Genomic DNA, 25,923 nt, shown 5'->3' with positions numbered 1-25,923 from the left:
ATCACAGACTGATAATCCAATCTCCCATCAACGCATGCAAGTCCTTATATTATAGTCATGTTCTCGTTACCCTGAACAACCCCCAATCTTGTGAAGGTGGGCTCAAAAGGATATTCTCCCAGCTTAAAGTAGTTCATGAGTGGTTTGCATAGAAAACACTTTCCGAGCATGCATGAAGATCCCTAGTACTCACCCAAACCAAACCAAACCAAACCAAACCAAACCAAACCAAACCAAACCAAACCAAAGCCTAACCAAACCAAACCAAAGAACTTAATGAAAAATAATTGTCATATTCAGAACTATACTGAGTAAATACCTTATTCAATTCTCAGAAAGGTTTCTAAAAGGTACAAAATGCTGTCTGTGATGCTTGAAAGTAGTTAAGATTTCACTGCTAAGAATGCCTATGCTACTACATTTGCTACTTTACCCACACACCTTTTAGATATTTCAACTTTACTCCGAAATTATAAAAAGTCTGAAAATTCTCATATTCTTTATATGCCTTAATTTTGAAATTTTAACATTTCTAACTTCATATCAGAAAGAGGTTCTAAGAGAAAGCCAGATTATTATTCATGGTAACTGCAGTGCAAGAAACAGAAAGATGCAGAGAATAAATTAGGGTGCCCTTTTAAGGGCAGGGGTAAATTCGATAAACCAAGAAATGACATTTGGGAGGTAAAAAGGTTGAGCAGATAAAAGTGCTTGAAGACCCAGGTTCATTTTCCAGAACCTACAAGATGGAAGAAGAGAGCTGACTCTGGACAGCTGTCCTCTGACCTCAACACGCACTACGGCATGTGAGTATGTGAGTGTCTCCTTTTTAGTCCTTCCCCACCACACACACACAGAATTTTTAAAAACAGAAATTAAGCAGACTCTCAAAAAAATTCACTAGAGTGCCAGACATAGTGGTGCACACCTTTAATCCAGCACTTGGGAGGCAGAGGTAGGGGAATTTCTGAGTTTGAGGCCAGCCTGTTCTACAGAGTGAGTTCCAGGACAGACAGGGCTATAAAGAGAAACCTGTCTGAAAAAAACAAAGAAACAAAAAACCAAAACAATAAAAAAAAGAAAACCAAACCAAAACAAAAAACCTCAAACACCCTAAAGCATTCACCCACCAGTGAGAGGACAAAGAAACTGTGGTATTTGCACAGGGGAAGACTGTTCAGTCACAGAAAAACAAGTTCTGTCCTATGTGCTAACACAGCTGGGCCTGGGCACTGGGTTAAGTGAGACCAGTCAGGCACAGAAGACAAGTAGGGCACGGTCTCCTTTCCTGAAAAAGTAGATCTTCTGGAGGTGGAGACTAGACTTGTGGCTCTCACAGGCTGAGGAGAGTGTGGCATGGCAGAAATGGAGAAACACACACTGAGGGCTGGGGAAGCACTGATCATTATTATAACAATGTCCTAAACTCCAGTTGGAAGAAAGCCATCCTGCTTTTCTATTAAATGGTAGGGTAGGTAGGTATCTACCAAGCATTTCAAAATATTGAGAAGGACTCTGAAAGTTTTTGCCATGAGAAGTGATGTCTGAGGAGACAGTGATGGTCAATTCTGATGGTCAACTTGAGAGGATTTAGAAGCATCCAGGAGGCAAACCTCAGGGCACTTCTGACAGGAAATGTCCAGACAGGTTAACTGAGGGGTGAAGACTCTTCTAAATGTGGGCAGTGCCATTCCCGGGGCTGGGTCCTGTGAGGAACATAAGGAACCGAGCTAAGCCCCAGCTTTCACCTCTCTCTCTGCTCTCTGACTCAAGATCCAGGGTTATGAGCACTTCAAGCTCTTCCCATCCTGACCTCCCTGATAGGGTTCATTGTCCCTTGAACTGTGAGCAGCAAGGAGATAAGTAACTAACATAGAGACAAACCATGACTTGTGCATTACACAGTGTGTACATTTTCTAGAAACACTTCATGTACTCCATAAGTAAGAATATTATCTTAGTTACTCTTCCATTGCTGTGATAAAACCATGACCAAGGTAACTTATAAAAAAAAGCATTTGGAGTTTATAGTTGGGGGGGGGGGTATTACCATCATGGCAGGGATGGTAGCAGGCAGACAGGCATGGTGCTGGAGCAGTAGCTGAGAGATTAGTTCTCAGTTCACAAGTAGGAGGCAGAGAGAGCTAACTGAGAATGGCATGGGCTTTTGAAACCTCCAAGTCCACCTTTAGTGACCCAGCTCCTTCAAGCCACACTTCTTAATCTTTCCCAAACAGTTCCACCAAAAGGGACTAAGTTTTAAAACATGAGCCTATGGGGGCCATTCTCACTCGAACTACCACATTCTATTATTCCCTGGCCCCATAGGCTTGCCATCATATCATAATGCAAAATTCACTTAGTCCAACTTTAAAAAGTCCTCATAATCTACCACAATCACAACACTTCTTAAAAGGCCAAAACAGTCTCTTCTGAGACTTATGGCAACCTCTTAAGTGTAACACCCTGTAAAAATCACAATCAACTTACATACTTTTAATATATAATGACACAAAATATACATTACCATTCCAAAAGAGAGGAATGGGGGCATATTGAGGAAATATTGGGCCCAAGCAAGACCCGAACCCAGCAGGGTACACTCTAAATCCTGTAGCTCCGTGTCTGAAGTCAAAGGGCTCAGATGGCTCCACACTTCCAGCTCTGCAGACTGCAGCACACTCCCTGTATGCAGCGTTCCCTGGTAGATACCCCATGACTCTGGTTTCTCCAACAACATTAAGGCTTCATTTTTATAGCTTCACCCAGTGGCCCTGCAGGGCCTCCCCTGCCATACACCTGGCCTCAGCAGGTTTCCTTAATCTCTGAGGAAGATTCCACAGCCCTTTATTCCTGTATCCTTCAGGACTTTAATGCCAAAAGCATGTGGGCTGATGCCACCAAGTTGGTGTGCTTGCTTGGGATGGAACTTGGCTTCTCCCTGAATTATATCTGCATGTTTTCCTTGGTAGCTGCTTTTTAGGAGGCAACCTCTTTTTCCACAAATTGCAGGATTAGCTGGTGGTGCCTTGTTGTTTCATTTCAGGCATCTCCGTTCTCTCTCAGCATCTGTTCTGGCTCTAACGTTAAATCTGCTGCTGCTCTATTACTCTTCTAACTGTATATTTTGTATTTCCTTTTGCCCTGCTCACTCTCTTTTTATGTAGCCTGCATAAGTGTGATAACAAATAATCATACTACAGAGTTAACATTCGGTTGTCTTGAAACGTCCTGGACCTAGAAAATTAATCTATTATTTTTCAGCTTAACCTCAGGCAAATTTGGGGACAAGGACAGGAAACAGCCACATTTTTGCTAAAATATCACAAGAACGGTCTCTAGCCCAGTTTCTAATATTGTTCCCCTCTGAAACCTTGAGCTGGGCCTCCAAAGGTCCACACTGTTCTCTGCTCCTATTAGGATTAAGCCCCATTTATAGCATTCAATGGCTTTCCCAATCCAAAGTCCCCACGTCTTCCTTATTCTTTCCAAAAGCAGCATGATCAGACCTGTCTCTATAATAGCCTCCAGGTTCTGTCTTAGTTACTATTGATTGCTGTGATAAGACACTGAGACCAAGGCTACTTATAGAAAAGCACTTTATGTGACTTACAGTTTCAGCGAGTTGTGACTATCATGGCAGGAACATCATGATAGCAGGCATGGTGTTAGAGCAGTAGCTAAGGGCTCACATTTCAATCCACAAACACGAGGTAGAAAGAATTAACTGGGAATTGTGTGAGCTTTTGAAAGCTCAAAGCCTACCCCACAGTGACATACCTCCTCCAATTAGGCCACACCTCCCAACCCTTCCCAAATAGTTCTACCAACTGGGGACCAAGTATTTAAATATATGAGCCTATGGGGCAGCTCTCATTCAAACCACCACAAGTATGTTTTCGCTATAAAAATAAAGGGAAATATTTTTAGGAGAAATTTGTGCAATTCCATGAAATAATCAGGAATGTAAATCACGTTAGAAAGGGAGGAGATGTAAGGCTTGTTGACTGGATCCCACATTACTCCAATCTTTCCCACCAGATGGATGTTTATTCTGTGCCAGGAACTGCCACACACTTTATTTATTCCTGTTACAGTTTCTTTAATGCTAACCCAGATAAGACTCAGCTGTTCAATGAGTGATTAGATTCCAATTTATAAAAGGAGCCCCCAAACTTGAGAGGTGACTTGCCCAAGGTGAGAAGGATGGTAAGCAGGTAACACTGCTCCCCACACTGCGGGTTGTCTGCGCTCCTCTCTCTGCTACATTCTCAAAGCAAAGCAGAATACATGGAGAGACTTTACCCAGAAGGCCCACCTTGTACAGCAGTTCCTGGGGAAAAGCACATTAAGGACATTTTAGTAAGATTAGGTGCATTCTGCAGGAAAGCATGGCATGCATCACACTGTAAGCAGGTGGGGTCTTATAAACCATGCTGTAGATGTGGGAATCTAATGAAATCAGAGAAGAAGACTCATGGATTCAGAGCAGGTAAGTTATGGGATTGATCAGGTGTATTTCTAAAGATCACCATTAGGGATGAGTTCACCTGGAAGCCATTTTAATAACTCAGGTAAGAATGACAGGAGCCTGGAGGGGCGGGAAGTGAACAAGCTGAGGCGCTTCACAGTGGAACTGCCAACACTTGGTGATGAGGGACAGAGGGGCAGACATGTTAAGGTGACACCTGAACCTGTAGTGTGGCTGTATTTTAGATTTTAAACACGGAAAAGGAGAGAAATTTAATGTTAGAAAGAAGAGCAAAACAATACTTAGATTATTCTAGTATTTGTTTAACTGCAAACTCACTGTACTACCTCCTTAGGGCTTGCTTAATAAGTTACCACAGAGTGAGCCACTTAAACCAACAATGTGCTCTTGCACACCTCCAGAGACAGCAAGTCTGAAGCTGGTGTGTCAGCAGAGCTGTGTTCCTCCTGAAGACTCTCTGTGGGACAGCTCACTGAAGACTCACTGAAGGCTCTCTGTGGGACAGCTCACTGAAGACTCACTGAAGGCTCTCTGTGGGACAGCTCACTGAAGACTCACTGAAGGCTCTCTGTGGGACAGCTCACTGAAGACTCACTGAAGGCTCTCTGTGGGACAGCTCACTGAAGACTCACTGAAGGCTCTCTGTGGGACTGCTCAATGAAGACTCTCTGTGGAACAGCTCACTGAAGACTCACTGAAGGCTCTCTGTGGGACAGCTCACTGAAGACTCACTGAAGACTCTCTGTGGGACAGTTCACTGAAGACTCTCTGTGGGACAGCTCACTGAAGGCTCTCTGTGGGACAGCTCACTGAAGGCTCTCTGTGGGACAGCTCACTGAAGACTCACTGAAGACTCTCTGTGGGACAGCTCACTGAAGACTCACTGAAGACTCTCTGTGAGACAGCTCACTGAAGACTCACTGAAGACTCTCTGTGGGACAGCTCACTGAAGACTCACTGTGGGACAGCTCACTGAAGGCTCTCTGTGGGACTGCTCACTGAAGACTCTCTGTGGGACAGCTCACTGAAGGCTCTCTGTGGAACAGCTCACTGAAGACTCACTGAAGGCTCTCTGTGGGACTGCTCACTGAAGGCTCTCTGTGGGACTGCTCACTGAAGACTCTCTGTGGGACAGCTCACTGAAGACTCTCTGTGGGACAGCTCACTGAAGGCTCACTGAAGGCTCTCTGTGGGACTGCTCACTGAAGACTCTCTGTGGGACAGCTCACTGAAGACTCTCTGTGGGACAGCTCACTGAAGACTCTCTGTGGGACTGCTCACTGAAGGCTCTCTGTGGGACAGCTCACTGAAGGCTCTCTGTGGGACTGCTCACTGTGTCTGCCTGGTTTACCGTGACTCCAGGGATCTGTCACATTCTCTGACTTGCTCTGGTGTCACTCCAGTCTCCGCTTCTGAACCTAACTGTCCCCTCTGCGCATCTGTGCCTGTCCCCTTCTTATAATAAGAGTGGAGGGAACTGCATTTAGCATTTATCCTAAGTATAGTGGTTGTCATCTTGAGACATCTATACATTAGTTAGTTACATCTGTAGTTAGGATCTATTTCCAAATAACTCCCAGTGCTCATCAAGTTTGCATGGAACATTGTTCAAATCATCACCCTGACTGCCATTTTTATGACATTTAGTTTTCAATTCTCTTGCTTACGATCTCTCATCACTATTATTATTGTCACTCTCAATCATCACTTACTAGGCACAAGGCACTACCTAGTCTTGTGTTTCTGTTGGGAGTCCCAAGTGTTAGGGAACTGCAGATCACACCCAGGTTTGCAGGAGGAACTGCAGGACTTGGGATATCTGTTTATATCAAAGTGCACACAGCTAAATCAGCACAAAGAGATGCACAGGGTGCAGACCAACAGAACGAGGCACAAGCTTCCAAGCAGAGAGCTCAAGAGTACCCCAGATTCTTCCCATATGGGGTTGTAACTATGGGGGATGTGCTGTCTCTATTCAGTGCATGTGAAGTACTGCCCTGACTCAGAGAACTAGTACTCTGGTTTTTATTGAAGGCTAATCATGTGGGCACCTTGGACCTACCCCATACCAAAATTCTTGTCTCCAAAGAAAGCTGATTGTTTAACATAAATCACATTATACAAACACTCCAGGTCATGCCTACCAGTTACAGAACGGTGGAAAAATACCCTTGAGACTCAAGTTCCCAGACACCAGTCAGGGACAATCATATGGGTAGGCAAATATTGTTATGGTAAGTTTCAGGTCTGCATGTTAGCAATTTCCTGCACTAATTATCTAGTTTAGTCATCATATTAAAGTTCAGAGGGCTTAGGTGTCTTCAAGACTACACAACCACAAGTTTAGTAGTAATTAGAGAAGCTAGAATTCAAAATGAGGCAATCTGATATTAGATTTTCACTCTTTACCACAGTGCTTAGCTGCTCATTTCTTTTTGCGGTGCTGTGGGTAGAACCCAGGGCCTTGTGCATGCTAAGCATGTTCTCTACCACTGAGCCAAACCCCTAGCTAAGATAGCTGCCTGCCTTTTGAAGGTTTACTAAAATGAAAGAAAAGTTACAATGACTTCAAGTTCTAGAGAACCATTAAAGTTAAAGAAGGCTTCTGTTACAAAGATTGTAAAATGAAAAAAATATTATATAACAGAAACTCACAAAATAATTCAGAGGCTAAACTATTTTACAAATACTAAAATCCATTAATTATAGATATTTATGTTTTAGACAAAAAACCATCAGAATATTAACAATTTAAATATTTTAACAAAATTAAAGAAAGTTAAGATTTAGCCAAATTGGTATAATTGAGGGAGTAAAAGAATTATTTTCAGCCTTACTGTAAAGTAAGTATAAAGAGAGTACATGAACGTATGACAGCAGAGGCCAGTGTTGGGTTAATTTTGTCTGTTTTAATTTTTACCTAACGGAATGATGTCCTGAAGTATAGTCCAGTTTTCCAAATTTTTGAGTCTGATAGCCATGCTTCTCCATGACATCCATCCATGTTGTATAATTTGGATCGAGACCCTTAAAATTATTCCAAGATTCTGTTAAGTGAGTGAAGAGGCCACTCCACATTGCTGAAGAAAAAAAAGAAATAACAGAAACTGGTTAAGGTAAATCTTAGCAATTTAACTATAAAAGCAATTACTCTGAGAGTGTGCTAGCTGTTTTATTACAGTCTGTGATCTGGAATAAGAAATGCCATTGGCTGCAGCAGTTCCCAGACATTTCTCAATGCTACTCATTTTATTGGAGAGGCAGATTTAGAAGGAGTTAGCATTTCTGTTCTTCAGAGGAGCCCACCAAGGCCTAGAGGTTAAGCTGATTAAGGGTTCACTGAGGTTTAGAGTCACCTTACCCTAGCTCAGGCTCCTTCTAGTCAACACAGGACAGCAGTCAGCAAACATGATTTTACATATGATGTATCTTTCATCGTTGAAATATCAATTAGGATAACATAGGTTTTCTTAACCATTGGTGACCAGATAGCTCTAGAAATATAGTGAAGGTGGTTATAACTGAAATCACAGAGACTATCATCTCAGTGGCTCATAAAGAAATCAAACTGTTTTTGGTTATTTACAGGTTCCATGGCAGATAACCAAAGACCATACAAACAGAGGCAAAGGAGAGTGAGGGCCCACAGAGACTCCATAGTGAGGCCTTATTCCATCTTGACTCAGGGTCAGAGAGTATGGGTTTGCTTTGTCCGACAAAGCTGCATAATGGGACATTCTGGCCAAAGGCATGATTACCAGGTGTCTTATACTTCAAGTTCTAATTACAAGATGCTTAGCTGTAAGGCGTGGTTACGAGGTGTTCTGAAAATACACTTGCTTGTACTTTGTACCTTGACTTTGAAAGGGGAAGGTCTTTTGCCTCTCCCCTTGCTGGTGTATAAAAAGCCCATTAGGAATAAACTTGAAGCCGGGCGGTGGTGGCGCACGCCTTTAATCCCAGCACTCGGGAGGCAGAGCCAGGCGGATCTCTGTGAGTTCGAGGCCAGCCTGGACTACCAAGTGAGTTCCAGGAAAGGCGCAAAGCTACACAGAGAAACCCTGTCTCGAAAAACCAAAAAAAAAAAAAAAAAAAAAAAAAAAAAAAAAGGAATAAACTTGAGGCCACTGTGGTATTGACCCAGAGCCCTCCTGAAGCTATCCTGTGTCTCTGTCTTTTTGTCTACATTTATATTTTTTTATACCTATTATTTCTCAATCCACACTCCCCTATACCAAGGACTGTCTGAAGGTTGGGCTGGATCCGGCAGGAGAGTACCTTTCAGACAAGATTCTTAAAAACAAATTTTCATTTTCTAAACTTATAGCTTATAATCACTGACATGCTTGCCATCAAAATTACGGCTATTTGTTAAATTATTACAATAAAGTGAGCCCTTAGATTTGTGATAGATGTAAATTGGGACAGAAGAGAAAGAGATGAAGCATACAGTCTGAAATAATTTGGAAAACTTCAGATAAACATGAATATGAGTTCTGCCTGGGAAGAATCTTCCAGAGAGCCTGCTGACTCCTTCCTAAGCCTTCCCAGAAAGACTTCCTGGAAACAGAACTCTCTAAAGCAAGAGTACCTGCTCATCTGCTTTGACAGTCAAATGAAGAAATGAAACAGCAACACAGGAACTAGACAGCATCTCAGGCAAGAAAAAGCCCTTCTTTAGAAAAACAAGAAATTCAAGTTCAATTCTAAAACAAATTCTTCAGAAAAATTAGAAAATCAAATGACCCCAACATTCATACCTTAGAACACACAGCAATTTCACTGAGGCATTTTTATTAGGTACTAGATGTGAGTTTATGATAGATTTTTGCATATGATATTTTAAATCTGGACGTCCTTTTAGGCACATTCATACCTGCACGAGATGGGCAGCAGATGGGAGAGTTAGTGTAGGCATTCAGGAAGGTGGTGCCATGCGCTTTCATGAAGTTGATAAAGGGAAGCTTTACCACCCGACTTCCTGGTTGAAATGTTAGTCTTCCATCCTGAAATAAAGAAATTCAGCCACTGCTGATCACCCTGTACACACAGAGGACAGAGGACAAGTTTCAGTGTCCATCCTTGGCCTTCCACTTTAACTTTTGCTGTGCAGATAGCAAACTCAGGCCATCAGGCTTGTGCAGCAATCCCTTTTGCCCTGTGAGCCCCCCATTCCCAACCTAGTCTTTCTTCATTCACATAACCATCACAGGCTTGAACAATTAGAGGCGATGGCAGCAATATTCTTTTCATTTCTATCTCCAGATTGCACACAACAGTGTGCTAGTTTATGATGCCGTTTCATAGAGCTGTGTCTCATCCTTAAATCAATATTGGGCTTCAAAAACCAAAGGCGGGAAGATAGAAAATTCAGGTTGTTAAATCAAGAACAAGATCATGGAATGCTAAAATTCAAGGATGTATTTTAAGAAGAAGAGAAAAAAAAACCCAACTCATTGAATAAAAACTATTACTTCTTATCATTGCCTCAGATAAGAATAGATCTGTTTGGGGGCTGGAGAGATGGCTTAGCAGTTGGGAATATTGACTGCTCTTCTAGAGGACCTGGGTTCGGTTCCCAGTACCCACATGGTTCACACTTGTCTGTAACTCCAGTTCCATGACACCCTTGATTACGTTACCAAAAAAATTTTCCCCCTTTAATTTTAAACACAAAATTTACTACCCCAAAGACTTCAATACGTTTTCATGAAATCTCAAAAATAAAAAGCAGAGGTATGTTATAAGGATCCAGTGCCCAAATAACATTTGAAAGAAAGTTATGCTCAAATTCATTTGCATATATTAAGTTAAAGTGCTTCTAGGAAAGCTCATTTGGAGAAGGAAGAAATAATTAAAAAATTATTTTAATAAACCTTAAATACTTGTGTATTTATGTATCAGGCACCTTGCAAGGTCTGAGGATACAATGGTGAGATAAAATAGAGTCCCATTCCCAGGAAACTCACACCCCATTGGGAGAGGTAAAAAGAACATTAGCAAATTAACTTTGAATACTTGTATGAATTATATGTGTAAATCTGCACAAATATATACTTTTTCCTTTGAAACAGGGTCTCATGTATCCCAGGCAACCTCTGACTTGTTATCATGACCTTAAACTTCTGATTCCCAGTCTCCCGCCTCCTGACTGTTGGGATCAGAGGCATACATTACCTTTTCCTCGTTATGTGGTGCTGGTGATTGAACTAAGGGATCTGTGCATGCTAGACAAGTACTGTACCAAATGAGCTACATCCCAGCTGTGGCTATGAATTCTAATAAATTCTAATTGCTGCTTCTGAACCATGGCATGGTATTTAGTTCCTTATCATTCTGGACTAAGGAGGATCAAAGGAGAAGTTTAGATTTCAAGCATTGTTCTAGTTTTACTCTGTTACTGTGACAAACATAACCATGACTCAAAGCAATGTACAGGAAGAAAGATTTATTACTTCCAGGTTACAGTCCATAACTGAGAAGGCAGGAATTCAAGCAGGATCTTGAGGAGCAGAAACCATGTGGGAACACTGTTTGCTGACTTGGTTTCTGGCTAGCTCACTCACAGTTTTATGCTTAGTTAGTGTTCTTTTTTTCCCAGTTTTTTAGACACCGTTTCTCTGTGTAGCCCTAGCTGTCCTGGAACACACAGAAATCTGCCTGCCTCTGCCTCCCAAGTGCTGGGACTAAAGGCGTGTGCTACCACTGCCTGGTCCTAGAGTTAGAGTTCATATATAGCCCAGAACCACCTAGACAGGCCATGGGATGGTGGGGCCCTCAATGCTCTGGGCTCTCCTGTATCAATTAATAATCAATACAATCTCCCTGTCCCATTTTTTTTTTTTAATTTGACACAAGCTAGTTATCCAGGAAGAGGAACCTCAGCTGAGAAAATGCCTTCATCAGATTGCCAATGGGCAAGTCTGGGGGGTATTTGCTTGATTGATTGATGTGGGAGGGTCCATCTCACTTTGGGCAACGCCAATTCTGGGCCAAGGGTCCTGGGTTGTATAAGAAAGCAGGATAAGCAAGTCAAGAGTTGCAAAGCCAGTAAGCATTCTTCCTCCACGGCTTCTGCTTTAGTTCCATCGGGATTGGACGGAGTATGAGACTTTCAAGATGAAAAAAACCCTTTCTCCACCAAGTTTTGTTCAGTTACAGTGTTTTATCACAGCAATAGAAATGCTAATTAAGGTACTCCCACAGACATACTCATAGCCGGTGTGATCTAGGCATTTCTTCAGTTGAGGCTTTCCCCTTAGATAATTTTAGGTTATGTCAAATTGACAAATTAAGTTCACTAGGAAAAGCATCATCCTAACCCAAGAGTCAAACAATGAAGGTCTTATTCATTACGGCAAGGCTGTTTATTGTATGCCTTTTAGACTTATTGACCATGACAAGTGATATTCTTAAGAGAGTCTGCAATATACATTCCCGTGCTACTATTGATTTCTGAACCCTCATCAAAATGAAAACTACTTGTCTTAGTTAGGGTTTCTATTGCTGTGAAGAGACACCATGACCACAACAACTCTTATAAAGGAAAACACTTAACTGAGGTGGCAGCTTACAGTGTAATGGCCCCCTTTGGGGGCCATTTTCTTACAAACTACCACATTCCACTCCCTGGCCCCCAAAGTCTTGAAGCCATATCATAAAGCAAAATGCATTCAGTCTAAGTTCACAAGTTCCCATAGTCTATCACAGTCTCAACAATGTTTAAAAGTCCAAAGTTCAAAGTTTCTTCTGAGATTCATGCAATCTCTTAACTGTAATCCCCTATAAAATCAAAATCAAAAACAGATGATATACTTCCAACATATAAAGCACAGGATATATATTACCCTTCCAAAACACAGGGAAGGAAGCATAGTGAGGAAATACTGGAAAGCCAGACTGAAAACCAGCCAGGCAAACTCCAAACCCTGCATCTTCATGTCTGATGTCAAGACACTCTTCAGATCTCCAACTCCAAGTCAGCTTTGTTGACTACAACATGCCTCTTTCTCTTGGGCTGGTTCCACTCCCTGTTGGTAGCTATCCTCGGCAGGTATCCCATGACTCTGGCATCTCCAACATCTTGGGATCTCTAAGGCAATCCAGGCTTCAGCTTCACAGCTTCATACAATGGCCTCTCCAGGCCTCCATTCAGGGACACCCCTGACACATGCCTGGCCTCAGTGGCTTTTGTAGCTAGAGTTTTCCTGCCTGGCCCACAGTCAGGACAAATCTCTGTCACCCGCCAGTCCCACAGCCACTCAGACCCAACCAAGTAAACACAGAGACTTATATTGCTTACAAACTGTATGGCCATGGCAGGCTTCTTGCTAACTGTTCTTATATCTTAAGTTAATCCATTTCTATAAATCTATACCTTGCCACGTGGCTCGTGGCTTACCTACATCTTCACATGCAGCTTGTCATGGCGGCGGCTGGCAGTGTCTCCCTGACTCAGCCTTCCACTTCCCAGCTTTTTTCTCCTCCTTGTCCCGCCTATACTTCCTGCCTGGCCACTGGCCAATCAGTGATTTATTTATTGACCAATCAGCAACACACTTGACATACAGACCATCCCACAGAAGGCTTTCCTTAGTCTTGGGGGCAAATTCCATAGCTCCTTAACTCCAGAACCATGTGGCTGAAGCTGCCAAGTTCTGTTGCTTACTGAGGCTGGAACATGGCACTCCCATGCAATTCCATCTTCACCAGCTTTCTGTTCTTCACTGCCTAAGCTTAGCTGTCCTGAAACTTGCTCTGTAGACCAGGCTGGCCTCAAACTCAGAGATCTGCCAGCCTTTGCCTTCTGAGTGCTGGTATTAAAGGCGTGCACCACTACACCTGGCTCTAAGCTTTTCTTTAATTCCTTTTCACAAGTTGGAAATTTAGCTGGATCTTGCCCTGAGGTCACCACTCCCTTTTTTCCATTTCTTAATCTGTTTATCTCCTTGAACACAGGCTTTAACTCTATTCTACTTCCGGGTGTGCCTTTTTCTCCTCAAATTGTACGTTTTGTATTTTTATCTGTTCAGTTTGCTCTTTTTCATTATAAATCTTCATTAGTGTTAACACTAATAACCACATGACAGAGTCTATACTAGGCTGTTTTGAAATTTCCTCTGCTAACGGAATTAATCCAAAGCTCTTCACTTTAGCCTCAGGCAGACTCTTCAGACAAGGGCAAAAAGCAGTCACATTCTTCACCAAAATATCACAAGAACAATCTCTAGGCCACATATTAATATTTTTCTCCTCTGTAACCTCTTGAGCCAGCCCTTGATAGTTCAAATCATTACCAGTCCCACTGTCTTCCCAGCTCCTACAAGTATGGCCCATTAAGCACTGCTTAAAGCACTCTACTGCTTTCCTAACCCATAGTACCAAAGTCCAAAATTTCTCCAAACAAATGCCAGTCCCTGGTATCAACTCCTGTTAGGGTTTCGATTATTATGAAGTGTTGTAGAATATTATCTTAAGATGTATTACATTTGTTCATACTGTGGAACATGTTTAATGATGCAAAGATGTGTTGCATTCTTTTATGTTGCATTTGTTTAACTCTGTGAAGCTGTGTTATTTTGCCTATCTAAAACACCTCTTTGGTCTAATGAAGAACTGAATAGCCAATAGTGAGACAGGAGAAAGGATAGGCAGGGTTAGCAGGCAGAGAGAATCTGAGAGAAGCCAAAGGAAGAGCGAGAAAAGGAGGAGGACACCAGGGGCAGCCACCCAGCTACACAGTAAACCATGAAGAAGTAAAGAAAGGTACACAGAAATAGAGAAAGATAAAAGCTAGGAGGCAAAAGATAGATGGGATAATTTTAAAAAAGCTGGCTAGAAACAAGCCAAGTAAAGGCCGGGCATTCATAAGAAAGAATAAGCCTCCGTGAGTGATTTATTTGGGAGCTGGGTGGTAGGCCCCCAAAAGAGCCTGAAGAGTAAAAAACACATGACCATGGCAACTTTTAAAAAGGAAAACATTTAACTGAGGTGGTGGCTTACAATTCAGAGGTTCAGTCCATTATCATCGTGGCAGGGAGCATGGCAGTTTGCAGGCACCCATGGTACTGGCTACATCTTGATCAGATGGCAACAGGGAGTGGACTGAGTGTCACACTGAGTGAAGCTTGAGCAAAAGAGACCTCAAATCCCACCCCCACAGTGACATACTTCCTCTAACAAGGTCATAGTACTCCAACAAAGCCACACCTCCTAATAGTGCCACTTCCTTTGGGAACCATTTTCTTTCAAACCACCATACCACTGTAGCTGCAACAGAGAGGACGTGCAGTGTGTGTGGACTCAGAAGTGCAAGAGGGTCCCTTGTTCTTAAAGGCCCGAGCAGTAGTGCTTTTTATCTTTTCTTAAAAACAAAACTTTATCCAGATAGAATTTACATACAACTTACTTATAGGGTGCAATTCAAAGGTTGTTTAGTATATTTAGAAAGTCATTTAGAATACTTTCATCATTCCCAATAGAACCCTTAGCCATCACCCTGCACACATCCTAAACTGAGGCAACTACTAACACACTTCCTGTCTCTACACAGGAGCTTTCTCTGGACATTTCAGATACATGGATTCATATAAATTTTAGTCCATCGTCATTTCTTTTACTGAGAACATATAGTTTTTTAGGTTCAAACACTTTGTAACATGCGTGACTTTTGTATTTCTTTTTTGGTTGCTGAATAATACTATGAAATTTCATTTATACATTTACCAGTAGATGGATGTTTAGGTTGCTTTCACTTTTCATCTTCTAGCATAATATTGCTATGAATACTCATGTAGAAGCTTTTGTGTGGACTATGCTTTTATTTCTCTTGGACACACACACACACACACACACACACACACACACACACACACACACACTCTCCTAGGAATAGAATTGCTGGATTGCATAGTAACTCTATAGTTAATTACCGAAAAAACTGTCAACGCTTTCCCAAAGTGGCTTCACCACTTTACAAAGCATTCTCAACAGCATTATATGAGGTTCCCAATGCCTCCATATTCTCACAAACTGTGGTTATTGTCTATCGTGTGTGTGTGTGTGTGTGTGTGTGTGTGTGTAATTAGTACAGGGAAGAACTTCTTATCATATATTAACTGTACAAAATAATGCACTTATTGCAACAGTTTCATACTTTGATTATATTTACCTCCACATCACCTCCTCTGGCTCCTGTGGCTCCCTGTCTTCTCAAATACCCCCCTCACACTTTTATGCCCTTTTGATTCTGGCTATCCTTATGGGAATGAACTGGTTTGATCTACATAATGTCTCACTATGGTTTGATCTACAATTCCCTAATGATCATCAATGCTAAGCAATGTCTTATGTGCTTATTGGCCACCTGTGTATATTCTATGGGGAAATATCTTTTCAAATCTTTGGCTCATTTTAAACTGTCTAATCCAAGATTATGAAAATTTACACTTCCATTTTCTTGAAGGAGTCTTTAACTCATAGACTCATTTCAAGTTAATTTTTACACACGGAGGAAGACAGGGCTCAATTTTGTTCTTGTACATGTGGATATTTAATTTCCCCAGCACTAGTTGTTTATAAAAATTTATTTCGAGACTCTTAAATCTATTCTATTGATCTAAATATTTATCTGCCAGTAATGTATTATTATAGCTTTATCATAAGCTTTGAAATTGAAATGTATTATTTCTTATCAATCGTCTTTTTCAAGAAAGCGGATTATTATTATTATTATTATTATTTGTTTTTCTGAGACAAGATTTCAGTCCTAGCTGTTCTGGAACTTGCCCTGTAGACCAGGCTGGCCTGGAACTCACAGAGATCGCTCCCCCTCTCTTCCCCAGTGCTGGGATTAAAGGTGTGCACCACCACTGCCCGGCAAAAGTAGGTTAAATTATAACAACTAACATTTAAACCAGCATGAACACAATTATTAAATATTTAGATCAGTGTTTCTCAACTTTTCTAATGATGCAACCCTTTAATGACTCCCAACCCTAAAATCATTTTGTTGCTACTTCATAACTGTAATTTTGCTACTGTTATGAATCGCAATGTAAATATCTGATACTTCCAATGGTCTTCGGCAACTCCTGTGAAAAGTCGTTTGACCCCCAGAAGATCGCGACCCATAGGTTGAGTACCACTGGTCTAGATAATTAAATGTCCTTCATTTCTCATCCAAACATTAATTTTAATTTAAATTTAATGTAAATTAATTGCAAACGTAGGTGACTGGCACGTCATTTTGGAAAAAGAATAAGCTTTTATGGAAGTGCACAATGGATTTCTCTTCATAACTGAATTAAACCAGGATACAGGCTAAGCATTAATTTATAATGGCAAATGTTTTAGTGGACCTAGTCTGGCTTTAAAAAGTAAAAATCTGTGCCTGTGGAGCTCGAGTGTCGTCTCTCGAGTTTGAGGCACAAGGATCGCCAGAGCCCAGAAGTTCGAGACCGCCTTCTTACTATTACTTTGCATACAGGCACACACGTGTGCAGGAGTGCGCGTGCAGGACCTCTCAACCCCAGTGTCCCGCTCTCCCTGTCGTCCCTCCACAGGCTGTGGGCGGCGTCCGCTCGCCGTCCTCAGAGTACTTACGAAGGAGTCACTGGCAACAAGCACCACGTTGGGTGCCTGGGCCACTTGCAGCTTCTGCTCTCGTGTTCCGGGGGCCGGCGCCGCCAGCGCCGTCGCTGCGACCACCGACACCCACAGCGGCAGCATTGCGGGCAGGGTTGTCCAGACGCGGCCACTGGGCCCGTCTCTGGACTGCTGCCCAGTAATGAGCAGCAATGGGACCCTGAACTAGGACTTCGGGTTCCATACACTGAAGTCATGTGGGTAGCACCGCGAAACTACAACTCCCATCAGGCTCAGAGCAAGCGCATGCGCAACGATGGAGTCGCGCTCCCACTCTTAATCCATGTAAAGACCATTTTAATCAAATTTCGAGTTAGTGATCGCTCAGCTACTTCCCCTCACGCAAGCGATGCCTGGGGAAATGCGCATGCGCCTTCCAGATTTGTACTTTGCGGCAGTTCTGCATGCTCCAGGTGGGTTCTGGTTGCTTTCGCTTTGAGCAGAAGTTAAAATCTAAGGCAGTTGAAATGGTATTTAGGGGAAGAAAGGATTGGGCCCGGGCGTGGGGCTGGGGGTCGTCCTCCCTTTGCGCGGGATAGAGTGGGTATGTTCGCAGACACAGTGAACTTGGCGGTGATGAGGTGGCAGTGCTCCTGTCACTGAAGTAGGATGGGGCTGTGCCCCTGTGGCCTGGGGCCGGGCCACCTCAGGTGCGGTCTGCGTAGTGGTTTGGATTACTCCGGAACCCGGGTCACGCAGCCTGCCTCATCGGATTGCCTCTGTTGGCGGGGCAGTAAGGATTGTGCTGGTAGGGGGTGAGGAGCGGGGCATACATAGGAAGTTCAGGGTCCAGATTATGGAAAAGTTTGACTGTTCTTTGCCTTTAAAGAAAGGAACAGGTTCTAAAAGGAAGAAATGTGGGTTGTGTGAAGTGTGCTGTTAATTGACGTAGGCTCAGAGTACCATGGTTGGGTGCAGAATAATGTTATTCCTTTTTTGATTGTTGGATTCCTTTGGAGAATTCCGGAAGAAGCAAGTTTCTGTCTCAAAGTCAAAATCTTCACTAATGATACCTTCAGCTATATGTGCTTGTACATTAAACCAATTGTTTTGATTTTCTGGTAGGAAAATGAGGAGTTGTTCTATTTATTTAAAAACTTCAATGTCTTGTAGCGTTTTGTACAGAATAATTGTAATGAAAATACCTTACATGTCTAGTAGTACATAGCGGTATGTGCTGAGTGGTCTGTTAAACCTTGCTATGTATTTATTGTGTAACATGCTTTTTTGTTGGAATATATCTTGTAGCCTTCAGTTGGATTACTTTGCAGATGGTAAAACAGACGAGAGAGGTTAAATGACTTTTCCAGGGTTTTTGCAAGGAAACTATTTGAAGAGGAAATTGATTAGTCCGTGCCCTAACTCATAAATACTTTGCCTCGATTTGCAAATTTTTGAGTCTACTGAGTTTCATCTCTATTAGTGAAGCAGAATTGTTAGTCAGGCATCACCCTACAGATGTGTTGGTATGCAAAAAGCACACCCTTTGTCCCTGAGGAATTTACACTCTTGGGGAGAAAATACAGCATACATAAAGTATCCAAGTAGATTGCCTCCTAAACAGTACATTTCCCATATTGTGTTGAGTTAATTTGGAATGTAGAAGATATTTTACAGAAGCAATATAAACTGGCATTTAGATTTACAAAAATTATATTTAGCTTTCTTTTTGGCATGGTAATGGTTCTTTGAACACTAATATTTCTTGAAGGCTTTGTTCCTGCAGACTCTTGTTTTGATGACAGGAGCACATCTTTTTCTTCCTCTTTCTGCCCTTGCTGTGTCTGAGAGCAGGTGCTGCTGTGGGTTGATGCAACATAGGTATTTTAGGGACCCAGAGACAAAGTGCTGCTAGAATCGAAGAGACTTCTAATCCTACTTTCCATCTGACATTCAGTGGGACCTATAATGCTCCTGCCTGATGGATTGTCCAAACTATACTTCTTCATCTTTCCTGACGGTAAACCTTCCTTTGAGTAGCTCATCCTGCATTTGTGTAGGTTTAAGTATTACAGGTTCTGATTTTGAGCTGAAGTCAGTCTACTTTCAGCCACTCATTTTTTTTTTTCTCTTTGATTTTACATGGATAAAAGCCTGTCTTCCCACTTCCTCTTCATTAGTAGTCTTTTTCAGTGTTCCCCAGTTCCTCAGCTAGTTATCATTTTACTTCAGGTTTCTTCATTATTTTAATGACTGTCTTCTGAACATAGAATGTTTTTGTTAATCACTGAGTTACTCTGTGAGCAAAGGCACTTTTATGTGTGCATGTGTTTATGTAGTTAGGTAGCATTCAGGATAGGTGATCTGATTTAGTTTGTAACAAAATACCATAACAGAAATTTATTTTCTCATAATTCTGGAGTTTAGAAGTTCCAAATTGAAGAGTTGTCAAGTTGGTTTCTTCTGAGGCCATTGTTATTGTCTTGTCACCTTCTCAATGTGTCTTCCTTCACCTGATCTATCTTCAGTGCGTGTGCATCCTGGTATGTCTAAATTTCTTTTAAGAGTGACAAGTTGGATCAGGGTCTTCCCACATAACCTCATTTAGCCCTCATTGCCTTTGTACTTTGCAAATACTGCTGTATTTTGAAGTACTCGGGGGCTGGTACTATGATGTCTGAATTTCGGGGTGTTGTATGCCTTCCTGCGGAAACATGAACAAACACATCTATTCACTCCAGATAAGGGACCAGTGATAGATCAAAATGACTCTACCATAGTTCAGCTTGCTGAACTAATGAGTTTTGGGGCTTACTTACAGAGCATGGGTGTGGGCTTAGAGGAACACGGATGACTCAGATGCATGACTGAAAAGCCCGTTGCAGCATGGGTGATGATTCATGAAGGCTGTGTTCCTGAAGCTCCCTGTACAACCTGTTAACACCTCAGCTACTTGAGAGTGTCCTGCCCCACATTTGTCACCGCTTAGTTTACCTTGGGGGAGGAGCCTTGCTAATCTTGTGTCAGGTGATTTCTGAGACTTGTGAGTTGTTTATTTCTTGAGCTTTGTAAACTTCATTTACTTTCCGAGTCTTAAGAAGCCTCCTTCCAGGATGGAATGTTTTAATTTGGAAGAAATTACTATATAACACAGGGGGGATACAACAGGCCCAGATCTGTCTGTCTATTTATCATGTTCACATTATCAGCTAATGATTTCCATGTTAGGGACAGGTTGCTTTAGTAAAAATACTCTGCTCTTTACATGTTAGAGAGGTCTTCAGTTGAACAGTCGGGATCTAGCTTATGGTCCTCTGCAGGTCTTTAAATATCCGAAGTAACAACAGAATTTCCTAAAGAACTTCCAGTCAGTTTTGGGAAACACAGAGATATACATACTTGTAATCTAATAAGACTAGAAAAGGTATTAAAAAGTATGGATAATGCTTGAATTAAAAAAAAAACACACAAGGGCTGGAGAGGTGGCTCAGAGGTTAAGAGCACTGCTTGCTCTTCCGAAGGTCCTGAGTTCAATTCCCAGCAGCCACATGGTGGCTCACAACCATCTGTAATGAGATCTGGTGCCCTCTTCTGGCCTGCAGAGATACGTGCAGACAGAACACTGTATACATAATAAATAAATAAATCTTAAGAAAAAAATTAAAAAAACAGACAAAAGCAGTAGTATCCCAAGTTATGTTTGAGAGCATGCTAGTGCTTTCAAAATGTCAGCTGGTTGCTGCAGTCAGCTGTGTTGGGATATTAGGATTTCCCAGACCATTAAGATAGCAGTATACTTTGAGACTGAAGAGTGAGATCTGTGTGGTAGACACAAATTTCCTGGAGTAATGCCTTCAAGCGTGTTCCTTTGAATATGTTTTTAAAAAGGAAATATGGTGTAGGTCATAAACGTCACAGGACTGGACTAATGTGAATTTGGTATGGGGCAGGTTGTATGCTTGACACTTCACCTTGGCTTTCAGTTATGAGTGACATGAGAATAGGCAGAAGTAAGAGTAAGTAGGATGATTGGTTAGGAGGATCAATGATACACAGAAAACTGGAGGGCCATCCAAGAGTGATGTGAGTCTAGGAACATGCCTTTTGGTGATCTAGATTTTGGAAGCTAGATCATCAGTGATGTGTTTTATATGCACTACTACTCAAGAAGATTGTGTCAGAGTTAGAGTTACTACGAAAGCAAATTGGGGAGGAAAGGGTTTATTTGGCTTATGCTTTCATATCACAGCTCATCATTAAAGGAAGTCAGGACAGGAACTCAAACAGAGCAGGACCCTGGAGGCAAGAGCTGATGCAGAGGACATGGAGGGGTGCTGCCTACTGGCTTGCTTTTTATGGCCTGCTCAGTCTGCTTTCTTGTAGAACCCAGAACCACCAGCCCAGGTGTGGTCCCACCCACAATGGACTGGGTCCGCCCCTAACAGTTAGTAATTAAGAAAATGCTCAACCGGCTTGCCTGCAACCCAATTTTATGGAGGCATTTGAGGTTCTCTCTTCTCAGATGACTTTAGCTTGCATCAAATTGACATAAAACTAGCCAACAGATTGATTATATAAGGGGCTCCAAACAATAGGGTGTTGTCATTACCCAGGTCTTATGTAGGTAACCATATTGTTTTGAGTTCATGGGGGCAGCTTCTGTGTCATATATAGGCAACACATGTTTGCAGCAGGTGTCCTGGTCCTCTGATTCTTATTATTTGATATCCTGTGGGTGAACCTTAGGTGTAGGAGTTGTGCTGTAGATGTATCAATTGGGGCTGAGCAACCACAGTCAGTTGTTTTCTGCATTTTGACTAGTGTGACTTTCTGTGTGGTTTCCAGCTGTTGTAAGAGAAGCTTCTTTGATGAAGGGTGAGAGTTACACTGTCTGTGAGTGGAAGGATAAGTATTAGGAATGCAGTTAGAGGGGAAGAGAAGGGCTGAACAAAAAAGCAGCTAGAGATTATACTGGTAGGGAAAGTGGTAGTAGTAGGTTTTTCTCTAGGTTCCATGGCCTCACCAGGCATGGGTAGTTGGCTAGGTTTATAGTACAGGAATGAATTCCCTCCCATTGAGCTGATCTTACCTCAGATTAAACAGTGGTTGGCTCTCACTCAATCGTAAGTGCCACTGTTGCACCTATGGCTATCTCTGCTCTGCTGGTCATTGTGGTTTGTAGGTGTCACAGCTGAGGAGGACTATTGATTACTTTTTTCCCTTGTCAGCTTCCATGATACCGTCTAGTACCAGGAAAGCTAGTCCTCAGGGAGGAGAATTTTGGGTCACATCCAGCCTGATTCCTCCAAATCCTCTGTCTGAAGTGTTTTGATCAATAGGGACTTACCCTCAATTCTGCTCTTACAGAAACATAATGGTTTATGGAAAACAAAGACTTTTAAATCTTTCCTACCATCATTCCTTAGCATCCATGAATCATATTAATATATCTTAGTTGTCTTAGATTGTTTGATTTAAAAGATTGCTATTTGAATTGTTGATTTGGGTTTCATAAAAAAAAAATCATAGAGTGAATTTTGGTTTGGGATGAGAACAGGATTTCCAACAGTTTCTGAAATGGGCCTAATCACCACTTCTGCCGTTTTCTGCTGTCTGTGTATGGGAAATAGTGTTCTCAGCATTGACAGTTCTAAAGTCAAAATAGTTACCAGTTCTCAAAGATTTTGAAGGTACTCTATATCTTGCAGTATCAAATATCCATCCAAGATTTAATTCTTTGTCTAGGAATAAACTTTCATTTCACTAGTATGCAAATTTTCTTTGTTATTTACTAAATAATGTGTATACCAAAGAGTTGTTTTAATGTAAACTTCTTTACGTTTTACTCTCCATAAGTACTTGATTTGTATGCCTTTGTTTATGTACCTGTATACTCGGGGTTGCATACAATTTTACAGGTGAAAAGGAGTCATGATTGAAAACAGCTTAAGAAGTCCAGGTTTAAACCAGTTCAGAAATTTGGAGATGCAGATTAGTGTTTTTCTGGGAAAGATGAAAGACTAAAATCATATAGAATTACTTCTCATGTTTTAGCTTGTGATCATGGTGAATCTGATTTTAAAAAACTTTGGAATGTTTTGGGTGTTTTATATTACTATCTCATGGTTGTTTTTACTTAATTTAGATGAAAAAAATGGGTAAGGAACAATTTGACATTCAGTTCAGGAAGAAGATGCAGGTGTGATAACAGGTAAGAGATGAGTGGCATGCTAAGTAACAAGGAGTCAGTCTGTCTTAATGATCCTTTCCACGTCCTTCAATAGAAGGACTAATGATAGAATTTTTTTTTTTTGTATCATACTACAGGTCAAAACAAATATGTAGTAGTTTCAATGTAATTGGTCCCCATAATCTCATAGGATTGGCACTATTAGGAGGTGTGACTTGGTTGGAGTGGGTATGGTCTTGTTGAAGGAAGTGTGTCACTGTGAGGGAGGGCTTTGAGGTCTCTTTTGCTCAAGCTTCCCTCAGTGTGACAGTCAGTTGACTTCCTGTTGCCTGTAAGATGTAGGACTCACAGCTATTTCTCTAGCACCACATCTGCCTGCATGCTTCCACCATGATAATGGACTGAGCCTCTGAAACTGTAAGCAAGCCACCCCAATTAGATGTTTTCTTTATAAGAGTTGCCCTGTTCATTGTGTCTCTTCATAGCAATAAGAACCCTCAGACAAAATATCTTTAGATTTTTGCTATTTAATTATTGTTACTGTTTCCTCCTTTTTATAATTAACTTCCTATGCGTGATCATTTCTGATTTTTAATTATTATTTTCATTTTGTGGAATCTTTGGATGCTCATCCTGATTATGCTTTTAAGTTCCTGTGGCTTCAGCTGGAGAGGTCACATCAATTAATTTATCCCTTATTGGTGAAATTATTAAGGCCACTCCATGTAGTTAAAAGATTTATTTAATGGCGTAACTTACAAATTAAGGGATAGGTAGGTCGCGGAGTCTGGGGAAGGTGTATCACAGTCCAGCGGTGTTCTCTGGAGCTCTGCTCGGTCCACCTCCACTATCCAGGGTCCCGCAACAGAGAGAGCGCCCGCCGATCCAGATCTCGGGTCCCCAGGCGCCTCCCTTGGCCCCGCCTTGTAGGCGTGACAGTTGCCGAAGTCTCAATGGGGGTTGGAACTTCCAGATCAAAGCTGGAATGGCTACCCATTACATCTCCCCCTTTTTGTCTAAATAAGAAAGTTCTAACCTAATACAAGACTATATACAAAGGAATGGTTATCAAATATTGTCCAGGAATAATGAGGGATAATGACCTAGATAAGATGGAAGTACAACCAATGCAAACAATATCAAGCAAGAAACACATACTAAAGTCCAGAGAAGTATAGAGCATAGGTAAATGGCATGTTACAAAGATCATTCCAAAAGGTGTCCTATCCTAAAGAACCTGAATCTAATACTTAATATGTTCTATCTACTAAGTTGTAACTATAACTGCTGGTCTTCAATCCCATCAAAGACCTGAGAAGGAATATAATGGTACCTGAGAAATGGTAGATGGATGCAAGCAACTTTTGGGAATCTTGCGAGAGTAGACGGAGACAGCTGGCAGCCTGGACAGTCACCTTGGCCCCGCCTTGTAGGCGTGACAGTTGCCGAAGTCTCAATGGGGGTTGGAACTTCCAGATCAAAGCTGGAATGGCTACCCACTACAATCCCTTGTTGATAACCTTAAGGGTTATCATTTGTTTTTTGTTGTGACTTACTTTCTAACCCTTTGAAAATATAGTTGTTGCTTCTTTTTAATCTTAATTTGAATAAAAATCTTTTAAGTTCATGGTAGGAAAGTTTTCATTGCATAAAAGCATGAAAAAAGTGAATGTATTTTCCCTTGGTAACTGGTTATTGTATTCAGCATCTTTCTATAACTGTGTGAAGAATACTGCAGTGTAGTCCTGTTCTCGTCCCATATTTCCTTCAGCATCGTGTGCTAAATTTTAACTTGGAAGGAAGAAGAACACATGATGGGAGGAGAGGAATTAGAGAAGATATTAGTGGAGTTGTGGACTAGAATTGCAGCCTTTCTAAGGAGATAAAGTCTTGGAAATACTTAGAATTGAGGGAAATATCCAAAATAGAAGAGCATGGGGTACATGGAGTAATTTTGGATAATGGATTTTTTAATGAATGAAAATGTTTTGAATGCTACTTAGTTGATGATTAGTTTTCTAAGGTTTAGTTTAAAAAAATGGTTAATGGGCCTCTTCTCCTATTTTAAAAAAGTTATTTTCAAAGACAAATTTTGTGTTTGAAACTGTTATTTATACACGTATGTGCATTCGTATATACATATGTGTTTGATGAAGGGGGTTCCCGAGAGCCTGCATACTATGCTAAATGAGGAAGGAATGGGGAGAGAATAGATGGTTACATGGCAGAGTAACGAATTCCATGTACTGCACACAGCAGCTGTTATCAAGAGCAAGTGTTTGTTATAGTGGGCTTCGTTTTTCCTGCTGCTGCCCTTATTCCACACGTGTCCACCTGACCCTCAAGGTCCCTGCTCTCGGGCGGCTGTACTTCAGTGTGACATTCTGTCTCTCTCTCGCTCCTCTTCCTGCTCTCCTCCTCTCCTCCTCTCCCCTCTCTCACTGGAGTGCTTGTCCTTCTTTTCTACATTGTTTCGTCTGGTCTTCTCCTAGTCATTGGCTGCTTTACCCAGCATACCTTCTCTGCATCCTACGGTACCTTTCCTTTTCATCAGCTGTGTTTGGTTCCCTCATGGTTCACATGCTGTCTTAGATGTTTCTCCTGACTCATACCATATTCTGCAGAGCAGCAGGGCCTTTGTGTGTCTCATCAGCGT

At 41.7% G+C, this 25,923-nt stretch overlaps 2 protein-coding genes across 6 annotated transcripts in view; one reads left to right on the top strand and one right to left on the bottom strand.

The window, feature by feature from the left end:
- Positions 1 to 17,356, bottom strand: part of Arsk (arylsulfatase family member K) — a 46,858-nt gene extending 29,502 nt beyond the window's left edge. The window contains exons 1-3 of one of the 4 annotated variants that reach the window (XM_052743720.1): positions 17,096 to 17,356; positions 9,369 to 9,498; positions 7,413 to 7,572 (exon numbers count right to left, since the gene is read on the bottom strand). In XM_052743720.1, coding sequence (XP_052599680.1) covers positions 7,413 to 7,572; positions 9,369 to 9,498; positions 17,096 to 17,221 — 416 coding nt within the window. In that variant the 5' untranslated portion in view covers positions 17,222 to 17,356. Of the gene's footprint in view, positions 1 to 7,412; positions 7,573 to 9,368; positions 9,533 to 17,095 lie in introns of all 4 variants that reach the window. The other 3 variants (XM_052743718.1, XM_052743721.1, XM_052743719.1) reach the window with 3 other exon arrangements.
- A 172-nt stretch (positions 17,357 to 17,528) lies between these two features.
- Positions 17,529 to 25,923, top strand: part of Skic3 (SKI3 subunit of superkiller complex) — a 107,986-nt gene continuing 99,591 nt past the window's right edge. For both annotated transcript variants that reach the window (XM_052743716.1, XM_052743717.1), the window contains exons 1-2: positions 17,529 to 17,550; positions 23,223 to 23,288. The gene's annotated coding sequence lies outside the window, so the exon portion shown is untranslated. The remainder of the gene's footprint in view (positions 17,551 to 23,222; positions 23,289 to 25,923) is intronic.

This window comes from Peromyscus californicus, unplaced genomic scaffold, assembly GCF_007827085.1.
Source record: "Peromyscus californicus insignis strain IS unplaced genomic scaffold, ASM782708v3 Scaffold_18__1_contigs__length_77618521, whole genome shotgun sequence".
NCBI lineage: Eukaryota > Metazoa > Chordata > Mammalia > Rodentia > Cricetidae > Peromyscus > Peromyscus californicus.
This window is presented reverse-complemented; position numbering and strand designations above follow the sequence as displayed.